The sequence below is a fragment of the Spermophilus citellus genome (assembly GCF_964194105.1).
Source record: "Spermophilus citellus genome assembly, chromosome: 4".
Lineage (NCBI taxonomy): Eukaryota > Metazoa > Chordata > Mammalia > Rodentia > Sciuridae > Spermophilus > Spermophilus citellus.
Window position 1 is genome coordinate 54,603,528 of NC_138185.1, and position 26,528 is coordinate 54,630,055.

The 26,528-nt window shown below is 37.4% G+C and overlaps 2 protein-coding genes across 4 annotated transcripts in view; one reads left to right on the forward strand and one right to left on the reverse strand.

Annotated features, from left to right (window-relative positions):
- ASB7 (ankyrin repeat and SOCS box containing 7) overlaps positions 1-10,157 on the reverse strand; it is a 37,080-nt gene extending 26,923 nt beyond the window's left edge. Inside the window, exons 1-4 of one of the 2 annotated variants that reach the window (XM_081292718.1) lie at positions 9,587-10,157; positions 9,298-9,397; positions 3,114-3,234; positions 525-785 (exon numbers count right to left, since the gene is read on the reverse strand). In XM_081292718.1, the coding sequence (XP_081148844.1) occupies positions 525-735 (211 nt within the window). In that variant the 5' untranslated portion in view covers positions 736-785; positions 3,114-3,234; positions 9,298-9,397; positions 9,587-10,157. Of the gene's footprint in view, positions 1-524; positions 786-3,113; positions 3,235-9,297; positions 9,398-9,586 lie in introns of those variants that run through there. The other variant, XM_081292719.1, reaches the window with a different exon arrangement.
- Positions 10,158-10,420: 263 nt separating this feature from the next.
- The window catches only part of LINS1 (lines homolog 1), a 154,802-nt gene continuing 138,694 nt past the window's right edge, over positions 10,421-26,528 (forward strand). For both annotated transcript variants that reach the window (XM_081290167.1, XM_081290168.1), the window contains exons 1-3: positions 10,421-10,823; positions 25,659-26,160; positions 26,259-26,348. In XM_081290167.1, coding sequence (XP_081146293.1) covers positions 25,747-26,160; positions 26,259-26,348 — 504 coding nt within the window. In that variant the 5' untranslated portion in view covers positions 10,421-10,823; positions 25,659-25,746. The remainder of the gene's footprint in view (positions 10,824-25,658; positions 26,161-26,258; positions 26,349-26,528) is intronic.

Below are 26,528 nucleotides of genomic sequence, written 5' to 3' on the forward strand. Positions count from 1 at the left end.
TAGGATACCTAGAAACTATGTATGATTCTGGAAAAGGCAAGTGCTCTACAGCAATAATAATAAAAGTAAGCATTCAAAATAAAAAGAAAGGCAAATTTTAAGACCATTAGAGCCAAGATGTTTAAAAGAAGTCTGAACTAAGGTCTCTCTGCTTAAGCAATTATCAACAGGGAAAACTTGTGCAATTCTCAGTACCTCAACCACTTCTGCTTCTGGAAACAAAAGTTAACTACACAGCTCAAGAAGTACAGCTTAGTTGAAATACCTTGAGAAAACTTGGTTGCACGTGGAAATTATACATGCAAGGAGAGGAAGTCAAACTCATCTTTTAAACAATCTGGTTTTAAACAAAACTCAGTATTTTGTTCACAAATTTTTCACAAAGAATAGGGAACGAGATGTTGAGTATTAATGAAAGAGGAGCATTAAAAATTACACACACACATGTGTGCAGACACACATGCACTTTTAACTTGATTTCAAGTTTCTCCATGGGGAAAAAGGTTTGCTTGTAATAAACTCACCTCCGTGTTCTAGAAATACTCGAACACATCTTTCCTTTCCTCTTGCTGCAGAGAAATGAAGCAGGGTCCAGCCATTAGCATCTCGGCCATTTGGAGAATAGCCTTGTTCTAACATCTTCCGCACTGTGTGAACATCCCCAGCGGCCACTGCAGCCTGAATCTGCAATTCTTCCTGGAGTTCAGGGTTCCTTCGACAATGGTGGTGTAACATCCTAGCGAGTCCACTTTTTACAAAGGATTCATTAGGTCACAGGGATCAGCCTTTCAGGAAGGTAGAATTTATGAAATTTAGAATAGAATATGTGGCTCCTAATACTGCATCCACAAAATATCACAGAATTATCTCCAATTGCTAAATCAGTAAACCTAAGTAACAACAGTTCATATTCCTAGTTAACATTAAGACAAAAAGTTTCAGGAATTTCACTAAGATTACAAATGATTTTGCCAGGTATTGAACTCCTAGAACAAAACATTTCTTCTTTAGCCTTTTGAAAATTCAAAACAAGCAACATATGGGCACAAGAGCTTTATTACAGATAAAATGGGAGGTGACACATGGCAGCTAAAAAAAAAGTGGGAACCACTAAAGGTGCTAAATTAGTACCTGTTTTAGGAGTTCTGATTTATGTGGTGCACCACGGAAGAGATTTAAGTTGCAAACATTTAAGGATTCTATCTTAGATCAGAGTTAGTAAATATGGAGTATCAAATGGACAATCCATGTTCTTTAAAGACTAAAGACAATTTTGTGAAGTCAAAAACAAAAAAAAAGAAAGAAAGAAAGAAAGAAAGAAAAATCTTTAGGCTGGTTCTTTAAAGTAAATCAATATCTTATTTTTAGCATATGGTGGAAGGTTGGGGGAAGGAAAAGTAGACTGGATTAAGTAAATTAGAGTAAAATATTTTTATTATATTTACCTTCCTTTTGTCTATTTCAATTTCTTTCTATCAGTGTTTCCCAGTTTATGGTATTTGATGTATGATCTACTCCTTTCCTTTTCTGCCACATCCTTTTTGGCACTTTTCTAATTTGTTTTTCAGAAGTTTAACTTTATAAATATTCAAAGCAGAAAAATTATGATATATTTTTAAACTCTAAGAATCTGAAAAACCTGTTATGTACCTGTTAAAATAAAATTATTTTAAAGGAAAAGTAATACCTAGAATTTCCATAAGCTCTAGTAGGTCACAAAAGAGATATGTACTCAAACCAAATATAAAATGAGATCTTCATGCAAACAGGAACAATCCAAATTGAAATGATGAAAGGTCACATCTCATGTGTGAGTACAAAAAAGTTTTTAAGATTTTAGATATGCGTAGAAACCTAAACTCTAATAAACTTCTAAGAAGACATTCCAATTGAGCTCATTTGAAAGAATAGATTACCCTCATCTTTTAAGTAGTAATTTCCATTTCTAACAATAAAAATTAAAAATTATGTGATAAGGCCATTTAAAGACATTTTGTTCTCATATGTAGGTTAGACATTTTGAGATAATCTTATGACCAATAATAATTTAACTTGCAAAATTTCTCCTTATAGATTATATAGTTTAAACTAAGCCTATGTTAGGTCAAACCATCAAGTTTAAGAGTACAAATACCTGATGTGATTTTATACATGGAACATTATGTTATTACATATTCATAAGTATCACTACTATGATGTAATTTAAAAATATCAAGCTACTGCTACAAATAGCTATTTTCTCAGAGACAATAGAGAGTTCTTAACAATTTGTTATCTTAAAAAACAAGATTTTCCCCTCTGTCTCCACTTAGTTACTTCATTGATATTAAATCTGATCTTAGAAACCTTAAGGAATTAGAATTTTTGCTAATTCTCAGTGTTATAAGAGAAAATGTGGAAGATCATCAGAAAGAATTAATAGAAACTGTAACTATATGCTCAAAGCAATCATCTTTAACAGAATGTTTTAAATGGGATGATTTTCTTGGAACTTAAAGAAGGTCTGCTGTACAAGAAAAAGTCTGAAACAGTATCAAAACAAACCTGGATTTCCTTTTAGCAAGTGTTGTATGTAGTACACTACTGTTATGCCAAATTAAAAAAAAAAAAGTTGAAACAGTATCAAAAATAAACTGGCATTTTCTTTCAACAAGTGGTATATATAGTAAACATTAACTTATTTATTTATTTGGCTTTTTGTTTGTTTATTGTGAGGGGTGGTAATGAGGATTGAACTCAGGGGCACTCAACCACTGAGCCACACCCCAGCCCTAATTTATATTTTAGAGACAGGATCTCACTGAGTTGCTTAGCGCCTCACTGATGCTGAGGCTGGCTTTGAACTGTGATCCTCTTGCCTCAATCTCCTGAGCTGCTGGGATTACAGGCATGTGCCACCATGCCTGGCTGATTTATTTTTTTAATTCATAATTTGTACATTTCTTTATTTAATTAATTAATTTATTTTTGGTGTTTGGAATTGAACCCAGGATGTGCTCTACCATTGAGTTAAATTCCCAGCCCCCATATGTTAGCTGATTTCAAGAAAAGTAAAAGCTAAATGGGTATCTCCCGATGTAGTATAGCTGACTGATAATCCTGATGTACCTTACCTTACAGAAGAGTGTCCCTTCTCCTGGTGTATGGATTGCCTAATAACCATTGTGCATATACAGCATTGTGGGGAGGGGTTCAGAGGGTGTCCAGGTTGCAGAGAAAAAGAGCCTTCTTAACCTAAAAATAAATAACAATCACAGGGAAATTCCTCAAAATAATAAAGAAATCATAGCTACTTGAACAGTCTACTTTTTGGTGAGCTTAAATATCTGTACTTTACCATAAATCTATACAGAGAGAAAGAACTCAGAAAAACTCTTAGAAAAAATGATCTTGTCACTTAAAATATTCCTGAAGGTAGTATCAAACGTGATTTACTTCCAATCGCCCACAACCCCTATGTATTTTTTTTTTTTTAAGAAGAGTAGAGAAATCATATATTTGGATTCTGGATGCAAGCACAGATTCTTCTTTTTCCTCTACCAAGAATGTATCTTCAGACATTTCATTTGAATTATTTTAACTGACACCATGAGTTACCTGGTGTGCTTTCTAAACAGGACTAAAAGGAGAAAATGTGTGCACTGAATATAGAAGATGGCCAGGGTCAAAATGGAATCTATGACAACTAAAAGGTAAGGATAAATGCTGGTTCCTCATATGCTCAAGAGGTATCAACTCAATAATGTTAAAGATATTATTTCTTTATGTATACATCAAACTAGGTAAAATAGTAACAATACTTTTGCCAGCTTCCCCACATGAATTCTAAAACAAACAAACAAACAAAAAAACCTCTCACTACAACTAAAAGAAAAGGGATCTTTCTCCATGTCAAGTGAATACTAGGTCTGTAAATTCCATTCAGGTTAAAGACACACGCAAAGTGACTTACACAAACAACAGGAGAGTCACTTTAGGAATTTTGTATTGGAAGAACCAGCACCCCTTTCCATGACAACAGGATAGAGGTACCACACCCTCTATCACTTAAATCTTCAGATAAGGGAAAGGCCAGGCTACCTGGCAACCTGACAAGCTGTAGGGAAAAAGTAGAAGTTGTAGGTACTGCTGGCTGCATGCTAGAATTTTCTCCAATCCAAATTAGATAGACCACTCCTGCATTTTGCTCTTTTCATACCTGATTCTTTCTTGTCAAACTTTTCCCAGGAGGGCAAAGACTGCTAGCTTTCACTGGGAAATAAAATCTAATATTCTATCTTATTGTTTCTAAATAAATGAAGTAGACATGATAAGAGCACCTTTACACAAGGCAAAGTGTAAATAATGTGAAACAATCCTTATAGAAATGACTAAGTCTAAAGCTAGGGTAGGAAATATACAAGATGAGCCTGGAGCATCTTGTAGTACTAAAAGGAATGTGCTCGACGAAAAAAACTCACCAATGGACTAAGTTGAGAGAACAAAGGAACCAAATGAAAGAGCTTTCAATGGCCAAAGATGAAACAACTGGAGCAAGGAAATACTTCAACAGTACTGAATTATAACCCAAAATATAAAATAAATCCCAGTGAGTACATATTGAAATAAATAACTGGACAAATAAAGAGAAATACAATTCCTGTTCAGAGTTCCAAATAACATGTGTAGTAGTACCCACTTGAGAAGGTAACAAATATATATTAACATAGGTATCAACAGCAGAAATTGGCTAGAGAATATATGGGGAACATTGTACTATCTTTGTAATTTTTCTAAGTTATGCTAACATAAAGTCTATTTTAAAAATGCAAATCAATTATTTCTAATGATGTGCCTCACACATTTCCACATATGACCTGTGATCATCTTCCACATCAATGACATTTACATGTCAGAAATGAATATCACTGGACACCTTATTTCTAAGTGTGTCCTAGCAGCCCCTGCTCCCAAAAGTAGAAAAGATCCAACATGGCTTCAAGCCCATAAGAATCCTTGTGGTTTTTACTGGCTTCTAAATAGCCATCACTACTACCATGGAGGTGGGTAGACATGATGGGGAGGAGGCCATGACAGCTGAGAGGTTGAGGAAAATATGAAATACTATTTATTTATAATATCAGAAAAGACTGGATATTAAAATATGAAGTGACTAAATTACTTCTCCCCATTAAAAAAGATGTATGAACAATAGTAACTTGTGATAATTTCATATAAGTTACTTCAATCAAACAAATGAATGTCCGCTGAATGCCTGAGATGGCTAGCAGAGTATTTTAATAGAGAGTTCTGTATACTTAAAATGATTTTTTTTTAATCCTAGAAATTTTAGGATTGTTTTTCTCTTTTCTGATAAAACAAAGCACTATAAATTTAGATTTAAATCAAAAAAGCACTCCTTACATACATCTGGTACATCACTCTTTATACGGAAAAACACATACAACTATGTACACATGATGCCTGTCAGTTGCACCATTTTAAATTATGGAAGGCATTAATTTATTACCAAAATTCCCAATAGTTCAAAGCATCAGACAATTTTCTCTTGGTGTTACTGATGAGAGCTGCACCTAATAGGGTATGGCTACTCATGTATGTATAAATAAAGAATAAAAAAAGACCATAGAACTTAAAAGTGAATACTGTATTCACTGGTAAAAATGCCTATTACAAACCATCAAGGAAATCCAAAGGTGAGAATGGAGAAGAGCCTATTTCCCCTCAGGGAGTACCTGTTTAAAAATCTGAAAGCTCATGGAAGTCTCTATCAAAAAAAAGGAATATGGCAAAAGAGACAATTTTTAAAATAACATAATTCAGTATAAGACTATCTTGATGACTTGGACTCAGGAACTAAGATCCTGTAAGGATACAATCTTTAGAAATTCCATTCTAAGTCAGAATAAAGCAAAAAGTATACAAATGCTGAATACTGTAGAAGTATGTATCAAAGTGAACCATTTCCTTAATATGTATCACTTTTATATGCAGTCTTATTGCTCAAAGTTAACACTGTGTTTAAATTTTGCTAACTCATCTTTTCCTCTCTACATGGGGTCAAAAGAAAACAAACTTGGGTTCCCAAGGTTTTATACTGTTTAATCATATTAGAAATTACAAGTTCAGAAATTAAGATAAATTACCGCTTAATTTCCATATAGATGTCAAGTGAACTTCATTTAGTAAAACCAAAACTTCTTGTTTCACATATTTAAAAGAAAATATGTGATATGATAGTGAAATATAAAATACCCACAAAACTAAACATATTTTAAAAAACCTCTACAAAATTATAAAATCTTCATAAAGTTTGACCATATTTCTCTAATTTCCTTTGGTATAATGACTAGACCTTAGTGGCTTTTTGCATATTATTTTCACTAAAAGTTCACACGGTTTTTGATTAAGTGATACAAATTAGAACTGTCTTCATGATTTCACACAAACTAGAAACAAGCTAACAGCTTGCTACTCAAAAAAAGAAATAAGCATTTCCTTGCAGAGTAAGCAAAGATAGAAGCTAGTAAGGAAATAAAATCAACAACTTCAAGGATTTTGGCTCTAAGGGGGAAAAATATTCTACCAGTGGCTCATAAGACCTAAGAGGAAAGATGGATGCAGAAACACTCCAAGGCCCAATCAAAGCATACAACCTGGTTGAAATGCATGTTAATGAGCTCAACTTAGTGATTAAGAGCCTGGAACCCCCCAAAAAGTGGAGGTGTTATTTTAAAATCACTCAACATAGCACTGTGTTTGTGTTCCTAAACAAATATAAGGGTATTCATAGTTCCTCCAAATTACTGGGCCTGTGAATAACACAGGGATTTATCATCATGTACAATGTATCTATGATTCACTTAAGTTTCAGCAGAAAACCCAATACTTTCACATAGTGCAGATGAGGCAATAAAGGAATTTTAAAGTTCACTTATCCAACTCAACTCAAAGCTTAAATCACAAGTATTAAAAATGATGCTACCTTATTCTATTAACCCATGTATGCCAATACAATCTTTGCAGCCTCACATATCAGTACCTAGAAAGTCTTCAAGAAAGGAGACAAGTGTTATACTGTGGACTGCTTTCACTTGAGAATGAAATGAGAAGCTGAAAGTCAAATAGTAGATACAACATGAACTTTAACTGACTTTAGGATTTTTAGAAGTAGCATATGCCTCTAAGTCACCAAAGTTAAATATGAACAAAATAAATAATTTTCAATGTGTAATCCATAGTATTTTCAAGAGGCATCACTGAATAGCTTCAATTAAAATCAATTATTCTCTTCTATGTGATTATAAATATATTATTTGGTGACCAAATAAATCAGATGAGTTTGTTTTCAAAATGATGTGTCTGGCAAAAGAATGAACATAAAGTTGGCAGCCAGACTGAAAAAAATATAAATGACCTAAATGGCCATGTTGCAAGTAAATACCCAAATTAAATATTTTAAATGTTTGGCATAACCTAGATCAAATACTCTCCATCATGCTAATAATATTCTCTAATCTTAGAAAAATGATTAAAAGCTGAGCAGATCCATGATATTATTTAAGCAATGAGAATGAACTGGTGGGAAACATGGGGAAAGCAATGCCCTCTTTTCATAAGTTTTTGACAAGTTACAGACTTCCCCTCTCTTACCATCTCAGGATATGGAGAAAGCCCTCAGAAATGAAAACTCACTAGGATTAAATCCAAAGCAGAAAAAATATTTCACCAAGAAGGGTTAAATAGAAAATATATACTTCATATGAATCTTTAAATCATATCTCAAATATTTAGCTTTTTTTTTTTAGATTCTAAAGTAATCATTAGGTATCTCTGTTTACTTCCATACTTAAATAATAAAAAGCAGCATTTAACTTTATAGCTTTATGCCTAGCTTTTATTGAAATGATCAATTAGCCTTGATTCCTACATACATATATAAAGGTCTACCTAAATTTTCACCATAGAACAGTCACTGGTAGATGCTATTTCTAATTGTATTCAGAAAATAGTCTTGACATCCAGTTCCAGATCTCAAGAATATCCAGATCAGATCCCTTAAAAGTATCTTTAGTTATATCTGGAGAATTAGTAGAATCATATGGAAAGCAGAAATTCCAGTGGAACAAAGTAAAAAAAAATCATCTGTTATTTTAAGTGCTTTTTCACACCAAAAAATCCTTACACAATCTGAGATATTAAAAAAAAAAAAAAAAAACCCTGAGGTTAACAAGTCACTTTATACCCTTGCTAGTAGATGCTAGAAAAGTCATTCACTTGGCTGATTTCTGAATTAGCCTTTATAAAATTTCTGTGCTCATATGCTCTCTTTAGGAATTATATTCATGTCCTAAACTTACCTTTAATGCATTTTCAGAGGCAGCATCAAAATAGGCAGCAGAAATGTGACCACATGAATTAGATGCTTAAATTTTTATCTAGCAAATTCTCTGTAAGGGTTTTGAAATGAGAAAACTGATTTATGAAGAGGGCCAAAATTAAGCCCCAGATATCTAAACACATGAAAATATCCTTTATTTTTGTATTCCTGACTGTAAAATGATTGTTAACAAAACATTGTGTAAATTTTTGTTTGTCTAAAACATCTGTGATGTAACAAATATCTCTTTGTAAAAATTTTGGTGTCTATCTATATTTGTCATACACAAATGTGGGAAAACCTAGAGTTAATCACATGTAAATGCTTCAGGAGCTAATACTGTTTTCATTCTATTCACACTTTAAAAGTAAATATATCCACTTTTTACTATTGAAAAAAAATCAGAGTATTTTTGAAACTTAACAAATTTCAAGCCAATAGTTTACCCTCCCCTACCAGTCAGGTGAGGTAATGAAAAGATTTTCTGACAGAGGTACAGAAAAGGTGACAGAAGTAGCAAAGGGGGTGGGGGTAAGTAAATCGTGGTTTAATTAAAAAGCAGAGTCTTTCGGAATTAACAAGCAATTAACATGAAATTGAAGAATTCCTATGAGAGTAAGGAAGGTGGGAGAGCTACAAAAAGGTCTCAAAGCCTCAGAGCAAATGGCACAGTGTATCAAAGGATAAAATGCAAAACATGGAAACTCACTGAACGGAGAGGAAAAGGAAAATACGTTTCTAGAGTAGAGAAGTTATTAAAATGTTAAGGAACAGGCCCTGCAGTGTTTTTGTTTTTGCTAGGAAACTGGGGTCTAGGAAAGGATGCATCCCCAAGCAACCGCCCTGAAAATAATGCACTGCCTAATGAGGTAGGGGCCAGGAATAAACAATGGGGGAGGGGAGGTCTGGCTCATTACCTTTATGGAAGATGCTGGTCAGAGGTACTCTGCCTGCTGCTTCTCTAGAGAGTGGACAGACCCCCTTCCTGCTCTCGAGTGTCCTCCGGTCAGTTCACACCTGGAAAACGGAAACCAATGAGTGGTGCAGTGCCCCAGGGGCGAAGAGAAAAGGGTTCTAAGAAAAAGGGAGCAAAGGAAAAAGCTAGAAAGTGGCAAAGGGCAGGCAGGCAGGCAGAAACAGTGATTTTTCCTTCTTCCCAGACCTCTAGGTAGCCCCCTTCCCTTCGGAGGAGGTAACTGACTTTACCTGTTTCCTCAGCTGCTGCTTCTCTTCCTTCTTTCAGCCTCCTTCACACTCACCAACTTCTCCATTGAAGAAACACCCCAGGCAGGGCCGGACACGGGTGTTCCCGATCCTCCTAGGTGCCTCACGGCCCTGGCCCGGAGAGCATCCAGATAGCCGAGTAGGGTAGGGGTGGCTGTCCTGGCCTCCGGGCAGCTTCGGGACAAGGGTGCAGGGAGAAAGTCCCGGCTCGGGGATTGGGGGGGACAGCCCCGGTCCAGGGGCTCGGAGCAGGGGGGCTGTCGCGCTCCCGGCCAGAGGCTTCCAGCTACGGAGGGACTCAGGAGGTCTCGGGACAGCGAGGTCCTAGGTCGTACAGAGTCCGAAGTGCCAGCAGCCGAGTCTCCGGACAGGGGGCTTTCGGGATGCACTTTGCACTGGGCCACCCCCGCCCCCTCCCTCCAGCACTTTGGGGTCACTGGGATGGGACCAATCCTTCAGCAGCCAATCAGCGGCCGCACTAGAGCCTGAGCCCTGAGCCGTAAACCAGGTCCGGGGTGGGAGGGGGGTGGGGGGTGAGGGCGACTTGGTTGGTTGGTTGCTTCCTTCTCCCCTCCTTTCCCCAGCAGCCCCCACCCCCTATCTGCCGTAAAGCTGCTTGCGGATTCGCGACAGTTAGGAGAGGCGTGTCGATCGGAGCTAACACTCGTCTCTGATTGGTCTCACTCACTTCCCCTCGGCTTCCCCGCGGAGGCTTCCAAGGCTCCGCCCCTGGCAGAGGGACTCGAAGTGGTTGCTAAGAGACACTGTACACCGAATGGTGGCTGTGCGCATGCGGGAGGAGTGGATTAGCGTATACATTCCGTGAACTACGGTGGCCCTGAAAGAACAGACGTGAACTTGAATGGCGTTGCGAAGGCCGAGAGGCCTGAGGCAGCTCCCGGACAGGTAACCCCAAGCGGTCGTTGAACTGAGCGACAGGAGAGACGTGTGTACAGCAGAGTGAGGGTCTGGTACCGGAGCTGGGGAGGCAGCAGTCTCCACAAAGTGAGGAAGGAAAGGCCCTGACCCGCCGCCTCTCCTCAGCGCTTCCAGTGCTCAATCTTTGGTGCATCTGTCGGTCTCAGAGACCCGGTGAGCTACCAAGCTGGAGATGCCTCCCGGAGGCTGCAAGATAGCATTGTCTTTGGAACCGCGATGCTGGCTCAAGTGCTTTCCTGAAAGGATAACGATCCTCTGGTCCACGGTTTCCTGAGTGAAGGTAACGGGAGAGTGGGAAACATGTAACATGGGCATATGGAGACGTGTTTATTAAATGCGTTAATTCATTTCGCTAGTACTTACTGGCCAAGCACTGTTCCAGTCTTTGGGGAGACAACAGAAAACAAGAGAAAGGCAATCACTTGTGTTTTCATTTCATCAAGGGAGACTAATACAGGATGATCAGGGACAGTCTATACTAAAAGCAAAATAAGAGGATCGAATTTGCGAGGACGTGATGGGTTGTTTTAGGTAGTCAGGAAGGGTCTTAGAGTGACATTTGAGCAGCAGTCTGAATGACAAAGAGCTAGCCATGTCGGTTGTAGGGGAAGAGATTTGCAGGTAGAGTGAATCAGAAATACAAAGCTTTTGATGCTGGAATAAGCTTTGCTGTTTACAGGAACTGAAGAAAAAATCCATGTAGCTGAAGCAGAGAGTAAAGGGTAGGGGGAGAGCATTGATAAGATTAGAAGGTGTGGGACAGGCTGTAGATCTTGCAGCACCTTGTTTGCTTTGACAGTCTCTTATTTATGTTTGAAAAGACCACTGGCTCCTCAATAGAGAAGACTGGTGGGCCGCTGGATTACAGCAAATATGGTCAGCTGTTATAGTTGTCCAGGCAAGAAATGATGTCTCACACTAAGGTCACCCAGTACATCAGACATTTGACTCCCACCAGTATCCTCAAAAGTAAAATACCTACTTGATTGTATATGAAGGAAGTATTATAATGTATCGACTACTTTTATGTAATTAGATATATTAGGATATTTTGTGGCAGGTGGGAATCATAACCACTTAAGTTTGTTCTCAACTGTTTTCTTCTACACTGTCATTCATTTATTCAAGAATACTTGCTTAGTGCCTTCCATGTGAGTCATCTACGTGTTTATGTGGACAAACAGGGCTCAGTTCTGCCCAGAGAAGCTCATAATCAAGTGTGGAGGGAACCAAAGAACCAAAGTTGAGGAGAATGCAGTGAAACAGATACTGTGGTATTAACCTAGGGATTATATGGCAGGACTGCCTGATCCTGACTTGCATATGTAAAAGGCTCTCTGAGGGTAATGGTTTCCAAGTTGAAGGTGGAGGGTGGAGGTTAAGTATGATTTAGTCAGAAAAAAATGGGTTACACACAGCCTGGGAGTCTCTTAAGTGCACAATTTCTAGGGACCTTAAAAAAATAGAGCTTAGTTTGTGGTCTCAGAAGTGAGGAGACCCCAATAGTTAGATCTCAGAGGACCTGGTAATGCCATGTTTAAAGGGCTTTGACTTTATCCCAAAGAAAGTAAACATTTTTTTCAGAAGGCAGTGGATGTAAGGTGGGCCAGATACAACCACTTAGGAAAGAATCTGTTGCAATTGTCTAGGATAAAAGTGGTAAATGCAGCAATGACAGTGAGGATGGAGGGAAGACGGATGGGGAAGGGTTGGAAGATGCCCAGGTTTCTAGCTTGGGTAACAAGGAAATATAGAAGTCATATTGAACTGAGGAGTGTAGGAGAAAAGCAAGTTTGAGGGAAGAGACAAAGAGTTGAATTTGCCAGGTGGAGGGTTCCAGAAGGTACTTGAGTACAGACATGTGACTTGGAGTGGTTCAACTTACCATAAGTATCTGTAGAAATTGTACTTCAAATTGTATTTTGGTCTTTTCCTAGACTGGCAATAATGCAGTCCAGTACTCTCTCTGTGGTGCGCAGTGGCAGTGAGCCACATCCCAGTCAGCCACAGGATCACCAGTGGAAACTACCAGTACTCTACAGCATACTGTATTTTTTTGGATATTGCATTTTGTGGTTTTGTATCCCATCAAATCTACAAAATGCCTGTCTATGTCTATGCCTCCTATATCATCTGTATCCATTAATCATTCTGGTTTTGTTTTTCACTTTCCATAAGGTATTCAATAAGTTATATGAGATATTCAATGCTTTATTATAAAATAGGCTTTATGTTAGGTCATTTTGCCCAACTATAGGCAAATGTAAGGGTCTGAGCATGTTTAAGGAGGTTAGGCTAAAGTATGATGTCAGTAGGTTAAATGTATTAAATGCATTTTTAACTCATGATAGATTTATCAAGAATAATATCATTGTAAGTCAAGGAGCATCTATAGAAAGCTCAGGAAAAATATAGTTAAAGACATTGAAAGTCCACAAAATTGATAGAGAGGACTGAACACTTAGAGATCCCAACATATAGGAGACCAGAAGAGGAAGAGGATCCAGTAAGGGTAACTGAGTAGGACCTTCCAAAGAGGGAGTTCCACTACATAGTTATCCACACGAACATATGCTTATTTTTATTATAAGGAATTTTCCCCTTTGGCCAAGAATTCCAACAATGAAATTGTAAGTGGGAAAAATAGATTAGTAGGGAGAGGAGAGTAAAATGGTATATTTTAAAGTCTGACATCTCACACTGATAGAGAAGGCACTTGAATGTTATAGATTAATGGTTAAATTACTATGCATATCTGGCGAGTGCCAAAGATTTCATTCTCTTGTTCTGTGTAAGGCTTTTCAGAAAATACAAATTTTTAGAACATCTTTTTTATTAACCATTTGCTTGAATTAGAAAACCTAAAGTTGGGTTCAGTAAGAGCCAGGTTGAAAATCATGCAGGGAATTTTCATCATTTCTGGTTGTTTCTTGGAGCTAAAACCCTTTAGAAAGCGTAGTTATATAACTGTATATTCAAAAGAATAAATGCCAAACTCTGCAAGCAGTTCCAAAACAGAGATCTCAACAAGAGTCTAAAACAGTAATATGCCATTTAAAATGAGGTAACTCTTCCTAAAACAAAATAAAAACACTTTGATGTATACCATATATTTTGGGGTGTAGAACTTCCAATTTTTTTAATCATTTTTAGTTTTAATCTCATTATACTTCTTATCAGTCATATTTCAAATCTCTAAATTTCCCTTTTTCCTTAAAATAGATAGGTGAAATATAGTTAGAAACTATTGTAATTTTAGGAATAATCAGAATAGCATTTGTAATTAAATGGTATTAAATTATAGTAAATTAGATGGTTTTAACTTTACCATGATGTTTTCCTAGTTTATTATAAAAGCAAAACAACTTCCCAGGAAATTTGAAAGGCATTTAGAAGACCTCACCTTTAATCCAACTATACTACCTTGTAGTTTTTTGTCTGTTCGTTGAGATAGCATCTTGCTGTGTGCCCAGGCCAACTTCAGACTTGGGATCTTTCTGCTTCAGTCTCCTGTGTAGCTGGCCTAAATATATTTTTGTAATTTATTTTTGTCTTTATTATTTTACATAGCTGCAACAATACTTGTCTTCTAGACTTAATCTGTTCATTCTGTCTATAAAGTTAATCCTGAGAAGTTTCCTTATGGGGAACCTTGATCTCTACACCAGGCCTCCAATATTCTTCAGGTGATGGAATTTCACAGTAGCAAAAGAATCTAGGAATCATCTGATCCAGTGATTTTCACATTTTTTAGCAATAGTACTACAATGTATGTGTGTGTGAATGTGTGTGTATATGTGTGTGCGTGTGTGTATATATATGTAACACAGTGTGTATATATATATATATGTGTGTGTGTGTGTGTGTAACACAGAGTCACGTGTGTTAGATGCCAGTAATGTAAGAACTAAAAAACAGGAGATGCCCAGCAACAAATCAGAAGGGGCCCTATGTGCTTGAGCTAGCGAAATAAGGATGCCCCCTCTTTTTTAACCTGGTAAGGAAAATAACTTCGAAATGACCAATCCATTTTTTTTTGTTTTTTCTCTCCTGCTCAGCTCATTGGAACACCTTCTCAATTCATGAATTATTAATTTGAAAGAAAAAACTATTGAGAAGGACATACTGGTATATGCCTTTAATCCCAGCTACTGGGGAAGCTGAAGCAGTAGGATTGCAAATTTGAGGCCGGCCGAGGCAACTTAGCAAAACCTTGTGTCAAAATTTAAAAAAGGACAGGGATTGTAGTTCAGTGATAAAGCCCTTGTCAAGCTCCAGAACCACAAACAAAGAAAATGCCTAGTAGATCTTTAAACTAAATTTCTTGAAAAATTTTTTAATAGCTCATGTATTTATAAGTTCAGTTTTATAATATGTACTAATTATAAAATCAGGAAATTTCAAACTCCAAAAGAAGGAAAGAGAGGGAGAGAAAGAGGTATATAAATATGTAAATCGTTATGGAGAACATATTGTCTTATAGCTGTCACAGCACCCATGCAGCTCAATGTATTTGCTAAATACTGCTTCATCTGAAAGATGAATGTATATGAACTCTTGGTGAAGGACCTGATCACTGAGTTGTTTCCTGATTGTCAGCTCTTCCATATTTTTGGCCATTTGTTCTTCGTCTGAAGTCCTGTTGGGCTGTGGATATAGTTCAATGGTAGAGCACTTGCCCAGCAGGCTCAAACCCCTGGGTTCCATTACCCATAAAATCCTGTGATCAAGTTGCAAGTATTTTTCAAGTGATTGAGAGATATTATTAAATGGCCTATTAAATTGTGCTATTAAATTTTCTAATTCTTAAATTAGAACTTTTTATTGATTTAAAAGCACTTTAGATAGTAGAGGTCTTGGAGTTTATTTTGTTATGTTTGCATTGCTGCAGATCTAGTCAGGGACTGCACATATGCAGAGATTTGTTTGTTTCATTTGCAGGGTGCTGGGGATCAAACTCAGTCCTCTTATCTGTTAAGCAAGAACTCTACCACTGAGTTCCACACCCTGCCCTAGGTTACAGAGTATTTTTTTTAACAAGTTAACATTGATTAGGTTTTAATAGACATCATTTTTATTCACTTAGATAATATCAAATCGACAAGAGTTTGAAGCACTAATTTTACAACATATAAATGAAGTAACTCAGGAATAAATATTTCTGAAGTTTAATTCATAAAACTCTATTCAACCAGAATTGAGTTTATTCCTTGAGTAGAAAAAAATTATAATTTGTAAAATGCCCAAGTGCCGCAGTCTGGCTGGGCACAAAATCACCGAGCCACTACACAGCCTTTTAGGTTCAAACAGCAACTCTTTATTCCCGAACTCTCATCGGCACTCTACACACACTTTCCGGGAACACACACTCCCTCCACCAGGCTCCACATGCCAATTCTCTCAGAACCCCTCTCAGAACTCAACGGGAACTCCAGAGTAGCAGCAGGTTCCGCCCTAATCCGGGAGCTGCCCTAATCCCGGAGCAGGGTCACCTTTCAACCCTTCCCTCTGGCAAAAATGCCATGCATCATTCTGACTAAACTCTGGCTGGAAACACCCAAGCTCCAATGCAGCAATTCTGATTTAATTGGTCTCTGGAGAGTCCAGGGTTCAAGGATGTTTCCTACTGTTCCAGTGATTTCAAAGGTCTAGAACCACCACCCGGGAGGCTACATCCTGGCCCTTAAAGCACGTGTTAGTTGAGAGAATAAGTAGTTTATGCTCTGATTGACAGTACATTTCATTCTGGGACTATTGAGGGACCTGGTCTAATGAATTAGAGTTATCATAGACACATGCAGTACATTGACATCCCATTAGCTATCTGGTCAACTGTATCTGAAAGGAAGCAGGGATGGGGCTGGGTAGAGAAATTCTACTGTAGATCTTGGTACCATGGTCCCAGCATAAAGAGTACTGAAGGAAAGGAAGCTAACTCATACCTTTTGAGTTCCTTGGGGCGCTGACCTGGTAATTTCAGGGATTTTTTTTCTTCAAGGGTAATTTTTTAATTTGCTCTTTACCACAATCGTTTTAAGATGTGACTTTAATGTGTACCTCATAGTAAGCACATTGTCAGGTATACAGTAAAGACCGAATGAGCTCAGAACTCAATTCCTGTTATAGATACTACTATATACTGTGTTTATAAATGTTTTATTTGAAATTTTTATTGTAATTTAAAATTCAGAAGTTACAAATTACATGGTATTAGGGGTTGGGGATATAGTTCAATGGTACATTGTTCCCTCATGCAAAGAACCTGAGTTCAATCCCCAGTGAGGGGGTACCGGTAGACAAACACACACTGGAGCATATTTTAATATTATTATAGATGTATATGCTACTAAATTTCTCTTCAGGAATATGTTCCACAAATATAAGTGCCTCCTATGCTAGAAAGTGGAGAAGTAATGAACTAAGCAGACTGCTCTTACTGAATTGTTATCTAGCATGGGAAACATACAGATCATTGAACAAAAAATTAAAATACAATTGTGACATGTTCTATAAGGCACAGCATCAGTACTGGGAGACTGAGAACATCAGAGGAGGGCGGGACTTCAGAGAAAGTCATAATTAGGCTTAAAGCAAAAGGAGAAGTGGGTAGAAGAGCTTTTCCAGACATAAGGAACAGCACAGTATCAAGGTCCAGAGTCAGGAAAGAACCTTTCAAGGAGACTAAGGGAGTATTAGCATCCTCCTTGAGTTACATAAGTGAAAACACTTATAACTTAGATGTATGCTACTTAAATATACCTTACGCGTGTACCTTCAGTGTATACTACTTCATTGAGGAAGCCTTTTTTTTTTTTTTTTTTTTAATAAACTGAAAACCAAATTGTCTGTAAAGAACTCAACAGTTCAGTAAAATCTGGGTAGTGTCATACAGACATTCACTAAATTCTCCCTGACACTGGTGGCAGATTTGGGGAGGATAGGAGGACTGCAGAGATTGAACAGAACATAGACTGGTAAAAGTGAATGAGTATAGAAAACCCTTCAATGAAGGATTTCACTCTGAAGGACCACTTAAAACAAAACCAGATTATAGCAATTAAGAGTAGAAAAGTTGCATTTAAAAAAATATTGATACTCAGGAGGGTTTCCATTTTTAAAATACTTTACTACTCATACAATTTGATATAAACCTAAGCAACTTAGAGTCTCATCAGAAAAAAATGGGTAGTTTGATCAGTGATTCTCAAAGTGTAGTCCCTAGTCCATTTCTTAGACCCTCCTGAGACCCACAAAATCAGAATCTCAGTGGGGGTGGGGGGATACTCTCAGCCATCTGTGTTCTAACAAGCCTTCCAGGGAATTCCAGTGTTAAGAGTTTGATTGATTTAGACCTTCTCCAGGATTTCTTCTGACAATGAACTATGGTTGTTTTGTTTTGTTGGTGGGGATGTTCTTTTTGTTTTGTTTTGTGATGCTGAGGAGTGAACCCAGTCCCTGGTGTGTGGTAGGCAAGCACTCTTTATCACTGACCTACACCCCCAGCCTAAAGCTCTGATTCTGATATCCAACATCAATTTGTGCTATGTTGGATAAAAGTTAGCTTTTGGAGTGGACAAATAATGGAGCTACTTGGGAAAGATACATGTGGATACTTTCTAATGATGTAGTTTATGTTAAATGCTACAATCCCTGTTATTCCATGCTCCTAAAAACAAAACTACTTCTTTATTTGTTTAAAACTAATACCAGCTGTTTATGAATTTATCCAGCAACTTTGTATTTGCTGATATCTGCATCTTCCCAGTTCAGGGTGATCTGTGTTGAGCCCAATCAGGGTTTCATGTGGTTCAGCTGATTACAACTTTGCTTTTGCGCTGTTTCCCATCTTTTAGTTCATGTCCTGCCTCCTTTCCAGAGGCCCCAGATCTGTCAGTGCTTACTGAATTTCCTTATCAAGAATCTGGTAGCCATCCTACACACACACACACACACAAAAGAATCCGGTGACCAATATTTTCTTCAACCCCCTATAAAAGAGGGAAAGAGGACTATCTTTCTCAAAATAAACCATGTTCATCTTTTTTTTTTTTTTTTAATACCACACACAGAAATGCAAAGGAATCAGACAGATCCCAAGGTGGATATTTCAGGATTGGATTTCATTTAACCTTCCTAGCATCCTGTGAGCTGAGTACCATTATATGACCTTTGAACACAGAAGGAGACTGAGGTTTAGAAGATAATTTGCCCCTGTGATGACTTTGATTTAGTGAAGCCATTTGACTCTAAGACTCTTATTGGGTATACTACTTTAACAAAAAAACACGTAAGTTTCTGAGCCTTTTATCTATAACTGGATTGCCAGCTTTTATCTTCATACTTAAAAATTAAATAAAATTTTTGGCCATTATCAGAATCCAAGGACAAAAGTTTAATTGGAAGACAATTTATAAACACTTGAGTTTAAGAGTTCTGGGCTGGGGGTGTAGCTCAGTGGTAGAGCACTTGCCTAGCATGTGCAAGGCCCTGGGTCTGGTCTCCTGAACTTTAAAAAAAAGTAATAACGATAACTAGGGAAATTGTTTAAAATACAAATTATTGGGCCTCATTGCAGAGCTACCACACCTAAAACCCCTTAGGTTGGGCCATGGAGTCTGTTTTTACAGCCTTTTAAGTGATACTGACAGGCCAAACTTTGAGCATGATTGTTTTAAGAAGGGGTAGTGCTACACCCTCAGGCTAGGGCTAGTACTTGCCACTTGTCCCTGTCAGGCTTGAGGGTAAGGAGAAGTTCAGTTCCCAGTAGCTGAAAGTGTCCTTCCTTCTCTGCAGCCCCCCAAATCTCCTAATGGAGTCTATTTGGGCACTGAGAAGGGTGAAGAGTTAAGCTAGCCAAGGGGAAGATACCCAGCACATGGCTTGCTGTTTGAAAGATGTCCCCTTCCCTTCTTTTGACAGCAGAGAGAGGTGTTCTTGAAGAGCCAAACCACACCCATTTTGGTTTTTTCTGGCATAGTTAATGCGATTTTGATTTTGATGGGGAAGGAAACCAGAATCCTGGAAGAAGCATTTGTTTGGAATGCTTCAACTTTTGCTTTAAATATCTTAATATCTAGATTAAGTAGCCTCTCAGATTTTATTAGATTTGAACCTATTGTTGAGTATGCTAAAGCCCAGTATTGAATCTATTAGCAACTGAAGTAGCTAAGTCATATGTGAAAGTTTTTGACTTTTAGTAATATTGACTGTGAAAATAGATGTTTTTCAAATTTAAAGACTCCCAAAGTAGCAATTTCCCCATGTAGAAAGGATTAAATTACTAGCAGCTTATTCTTTGATAATTTTGAATTATCAAAGATGAGAGTATTTTCCAATGAGAGTATTTTCCTTTTTAACCTTTTTTTTAATACTGTTTAGTTTTGGATTAAGACATTTTGAAATTCAAAATTCTAATGTGTTTTTTTAGAACAATGGATATTAATGAAATAATCTGTACATTAATGCTGGGAATTAAAAGACTGATGTATATAGCCAAAATAGTTGAATTTTTATTTAAACTTTTTACTTTGAGATAATTATAAATTCACAAGTTGTTAAGAAATAATAACAGTACAGAGAGATATTATGTAGCCTTTACCTAGTTTCCTCCTATGGAGCTGACTTAGCACAATGTCACAGCCAGAAGTTTTTTGTTTTTGTTTTTTTTCCTTCTGTGCTGGGTATTGAACTTAGGTCCCCACACATGCCAAGCAAATGCTCTACCACTGAGCTATATTCCCAGCATAGTCAGGATCTTGTCATCAACACCAATCTCATTCAGAGTTTACTTATATTCATTTGAATGTATACTTAGTTCTGTATAATTTTATCATCTGTGTATTTTATCATCTATGTAGGTTAGTCTGTCCCTATCAGTTCATTATCACAAGGATCCCTCTGTTACCCTCTATAACCGTACCCACTGAAGGAGAGGAGGCCTCCCTTGCAGCTGGCAGCCACTAATCTGTTCTTCACTCCTTATTTTATCATTCAAGAATAGAATTATGAACTACACAGCCTTCTGAGATTGACTTTTCCCCTTCAATCTAATTCCTTTGATGTTGCACGTATTTATAATTTTTCCTTTTTTTGTTGCTGAAAGGTATTCCATGGTGTGGATGCATTCCAGTTTACTTACCCATTCACCAAGTAGAGGACATTGTGGTACAGATTTAGCTTTTCAAGAAACTGCCAAACTGTTTTCCAGAGTAGCTGTATCAGTTAATATTATCACCAGTCATATAAGAGGGATCCAGTTTCTCTTATGTTCTTACCAGTGTTTGGTGTCACTGATTTTTGTTCTAGCTATTTTGAGAATGGTCTTTCACTGTAGGTTTAATTTGCATTTTCCTAATGACTAATGAGTTTGACCATCTTTTCATGTGTTTATTTGCCACCTTTGTATCCTCTTTAGTGAAATATTTGTTCATAAGTCTTACCCATCTGAGAGTTCTTTATATATATTAGGTACTTGCTCTTTGTCAGATACATGGTTTGCATATATTTTCTGTTTATATCTTGCCTTTCATCCTCTTAATATGATATTTCACAGTGCAAATTATTTTAACTTTGTCAAAGTCCTGTTTACCAATTTTTACTTTTATGAATTGTGCTTTTAGAGTCAAGGATTTACTTAACCCTAAATCCCAAGGATTTTGTTCAGTTTTTTTCCTAAAAGGGTAAGTTTAAGTTTTGCATCTATTTTGAGTTAATTTAGTAGAAAATTAAAATTATTTTAATTGTAGTACAATCGCAGTCTCAGTCACTTAGATTCATAGTACCTGTAAGCTGCTGATGACCTGATGTCGAAGTGGGATCATTGCAACTTTTCTTGAGGACCTGATGGGTTTGTTGTAGCTACTAAAATTTAATATAAAAATTGAATCAATCAAGCCTTTGGCTGCTGAATATTTCTTTAAAAAAATTAAATCTTGGTTTGCATTGGTAAATTGCATAGTAATGAACCTTGAAAATGATTGGGGATTGGTATTCTGTTTTATGGTATGCCCGGTAGAATGGAATGTCAAAGATTAGGCTGTATGAGTTACTACTTACTCTTAGGAAGTTTATTCACCTGTCATTCTGGGCTTTGTGGCAGCAGAGGAAATTTGAAGAACTGCACTTGCCTTCTAACTTGTCTTGGTACCTTCCTAGGCAGCCAGGAGTGGGAGTCTACTCTTCCCTGTCAAGAGGCATGTTCTGTAGATACCAAGAGATGCACTGCTTGTTCACTTGTCCTGATTTGACCCCTCTAGTTATTTACTCCCTTTCCAGGCTAGACAGGCCTCTCTTGTTTACTATGTATGAACAGTTTCAAAGCCTCACAGCATCCAGAGTGGCCTGCTGCTTTGTTCTCATTTCTTACACGCTTGGTGTCTGAAGGGTACGCCTTCTTCCAGGCCAGCATGGTAATGCAGCTTGCCATGTGCCAACCTCAGAGCAGGCACTTCTGGAAAAAAAGTAGTTGGTTCATCCCCCTAGTTTGCTTTTTCAATTTTCATCCTTTCATTTAACACTACAGTTGTTTTAAAAAGAAAATCTACAGTTTTCAATTTTCAACAGGTTACCCACATTTATTTTAGTGCAGATTTATTTGGTCTCTCATAAATATTTTGAGAAACAGTGTAATTAAGAGAGGTTTATGTTTGATTTGGTCCCAACAGAAGCAACCTAGCAACTGGTCCTCATTCATTTGTCATCTGCCTGGCCATTAGTCTTTTGTGACCCCATCATTTCTCTTCTGTTTACAAAGAGTCCATTTGAGTCTGGGTTGTTTGTTTTTTGTGGTTCTGGGAATTGAACGTAGGGGTATTTTACCACTGAGCTATATCGCTACTCCTTTTTATTTTTTATTTTGAGATAATGCCTCACTAAGTTACTGAGGGTCTCACTAAATTGCTGAGACTGACCTCAAACTTGCTACCACACCTGGCTTAAATCTGTATTTTTAGTTTAAAGTTTACAACTTTTCAGCTTGATTTCTTTCTCATAGCACAGGGACCTAACATGACAGAAAGCAGGTTATTTTCTCTCTGAAATATTTATTTATTGATGCTCACTTTCGTTTGCATGCTGGAAAGATTGCACTGTACAAATTTGTCCTTTCTGCCCATAGAAATGATCAAATAGCAAATTCATTTTCCTTTATGGTAAAATTTAAGAATTTATGACCCATAGAAATATCATTGGAAGTATTTTTATTGATGTAGGATTGAAATAAAAATAGTTTCATTTGTTGCTAAAATTTTTAATGAGTTGAGCATATAATATTGATTGAAGCCAAAAAGATTCTATTTTAAAGTCAGTAGTTTTATTGAGAAGAAATGTTATTGTTAAAACTAAAAAAATAAAGAAAAATAAGTATGATAAAATTAGAAGTAGATAAAATTTGAAGTAGAATATGAAAACCAATTTCTGATATATAACTGACAACAGCCGAGGTGATGATTTTATTTAGGCTATCACAATAGGGAGAATGTTCTTCAGTGGGAAACCTCTCAAGGAGGAGGAAGAGATTTTTATAGAACAAAGAAAGCAGTGTACCACTCAACACCTGTAGTTCCAACTACTTGAGTCTCAGGCAGGAGGATCTAAAGTTAATGGCCAGCCTTGGCGACTTAGAGAGACCCTCACCTTAAAAAAAAATAAAAACTAAGGAGTCATGAGGGGAATAAGGACAGGGGCCAATCCTTCCTGGTTGGCTTCTTCCTGGAATACAAAGGGGCACAGTGCTCTTAACTATAGCTGCTTTCTGGGAGCACAGTGCTCTGATAAAATTTAATGCTATCAGATGGAAAAAGATTATCATTAGATATATTAATCAATCATCTTGAATGTATATTGCAGCTTGAAAGTAGGAGTCAGAGAAAACTTACCAAAGCTTTGTTCATAATTTTAAAATCTATAGGTTTCTTGTATTTATCTCTGTATTAGAGGTCTGAAACAGGACAGCTTTGTCTGGTGGGGTGGCCAACAGTTGAAATTTCTTAGAAGCTAAATAGGGGGAAGAAGCCAGTGTAAAGAGGTGGAAGACCACAGCTAGGTTGGTGGGCCACACTGTAGAAGTGAGGTCCAATGTAAGTGGTCATCTTCAAAGTCTCTTCCGGAGAAGGAGGTTAAAGATGGGTCCAGCATTTATGCACAGGTCAAGATGGAGAAGAAAAGGTTTTGTTAAAAGGTAAAGTTTAAGAGGACAAAATCATGACCCATATAAAATGAACAATTATTACATATTTTACTAAACTCTTTAGTTCATGAGGGAATCAGGCAGATGTCACAGCCCATTTCAGGGAGAAGTAAGAGAACCATGAGTTAATATGGAGTAAAGGAATATTAAAATGTTTACAGGTAGAAGCAAAACCAATTATTTGCTTGTCTATGGATAAGAATTACTTGCATTTGTATCAATTATCTACAGTTAAGAGATGCAAAATAGCTCAAAGGCAATGAAAGGGTCAGAGCCTCCATAGGATCAGGTCATTCCCAGAGGCACCAGTATTCCATTAGAAGGATATTCAGTAAATCTTTGCTTATGCCGAAGTCTTTATACTACATGCTTCCTCTGATATTGACCCATCAGTCAATGGCCCATATTCTGTGCCTTAAAAGTCCTTTCTGACCTTAAATGTCCATTTCCTTCCTCTTCCTGGTCTTCATCATGTCCGGGAAGTCCTAGACAACTGGAATGTCTAAATTTACGTCTAGCTACAAATATAGTTTGCTCATGTTTGGATTACTTTCGCTTCATATTTTGTCTTTTTCTTGAGACATTTGAACATTTTTTTAAATAGGTGATAATTAAGACTCTTGCCATTATTTTATGTTCTAAATTGGAACTTAATGAGCAATAGCTATAATATCGTTTGGCCATATAGCAATCTAACCTCACATTTTCATCTATAAATTGGAGGTTAAGTTTAATGAATTTTAGTTACCCCAATGAACTGGGGCGATTTTGCCCCTAAGGGACATTTGACAATGTCTGTAGACATTTTTGGTTGTCAGAATCTGGTGGGTGAGGCTGGGAGTGCTTTGGAATGTAGGGGTAGAAGTTGGGAATGTTGCCTAACATCCTACAGAGCCCAAGACAGCTCTTGACTACAGAGTAATCTAGCTACAAATGTAAACAGCACTGAGCCCTGGCAACCCAATGAGCAGTTGCCGCAGTCTTGGCTGGGCACAAGATCACGAGCCACCACACAGCTTGTAGATTCAAACAGCAATTCTTTATTCCCGAACTCACACCGGCCTCCACACACGTTCTGGGGCAATCCCAGTTCTGCTGCCACCCAATTCACCTACTCCACGAGGCTTTTTTCCCAAAATACTCTCTGAATCTCACGAGAACTCAAAGGGAGCTCAGGTAGCAGGAACGCCCTATTTCCAGCAGCAATAATCCTCAACATCGAACTTCCCTAAAACCCAAGGTCTTAAACTGGGAACGCCCTAAACCCAAGGACCGGGATACTATACTTCCTCAAACTGCAGGATACACCCTAATCCTGGATCCACCCTCGTCCTTGAGTAGGGTCATCTTTCTCAAACACACATGCAAGGTCACAGCAAATTTAACATGGGGTACGCTGGCAAGGAAATATCGATGCGTCATATCTACTTGGTAATGGCCCTCAGCAAGCAGTGTTAGAAGAAAGTTGATGTTTTTGTTGTGATAAAATCACCCTTAATTTTTTGCCCTTAAGTCTATATAGAAAGCATACATTTTACTGTTATAGTCTTTTTGGGGGGTGGGGGCGTGCCAGGGATTGAACTCAGGGGCACTCAGCCACTGAGCCCACATCCCAGCCCTATTTTGTATTTTATTTAGAGATAGGGTCTCACTGAGTTTCTTAGCACCTTGCTTTTGCTAAGGCTGGCTCTGAATTTGTGATCCCCCTGCCTCAGCCTCCGGAGCAGCTGGGATTACAGGTTTGTGCCACCATTCCTGGCTCATTATTATAATCTTAAAGTGATGTTCTTATTATGAATTTCCATATTAGAAATTCAGCAACCAATATTACCCTTACTTGAGACTTTGTGGTTAAGTGGAAACAACAGTTGTCTTTCTTTTGTAATATGAATATTACACTCAGTATTAAAATTACTTCTTCTATTTTAGGCTTTACTGAAGAAGCATTATAGAGATTCATCACATTTCTAAGATATCAGTATTTACAAATTGGAGTTATCAGCCATCTTAAAGATTGATGTTGGATATCAAAATGAAAACCTTCTGTGAAGTTTTAGAACAGTTATACAATAAAGTACTTTCTGGAACCATACTTGAAGATGACAGCCATGATTATGTCTTTTACCTCAACCCAGCACTTTCAAACCAAGATTGCTCTGCAGCCAGTTCTTTAGAATGGCTGAACACTGATTCTGTGCCGGGCCAGCATCAGCTGCCCTCCATCAGGGTGTCTACCATTCCTGAAGCACCTGTTTATGTGAAGAGACACTCTCAGATGAGCGATGCCCGAGAGATGATGCTCCTTCAGTTAACTGTGATCAAAGTGATGGTAACCAGGATATTGTCTGTTGAAACTGAGATCCATGCAAAAGAGAAATACAGAGATGTAATTAAAATTCTTTTGCAATCAAATGAAATTGATTCTAAATTGGTAAGCCAATTTTTCTCGATTTTGAAGACCTAAGTATTTAAAATAAATGTTTTAAGAACATTCAGTAGTAATGATTACATGTATTTGTTTGGTTGTAGATCTGCATGTTCCAAAATTCAGACAAATTGTTGTCTCACATGGCCGCAAAGTGCCTTGCGTTGCTTCTGTATTTCCAGTTGAAAGAAAAGGTAAGCTAAGTGATCAAAGTATGTTATTATTTCTCTTCTAATATTTTCAAAGTTGTTCTTTGACACTTGATTTTACACCTTCAGGTATTTGCATTAATCAAGTATTTTCTTACATAATAACGTGAAGTCCACAAAAATCTAAGAATCTAATAATACAATGGTGGCTTACATCAAGAATTA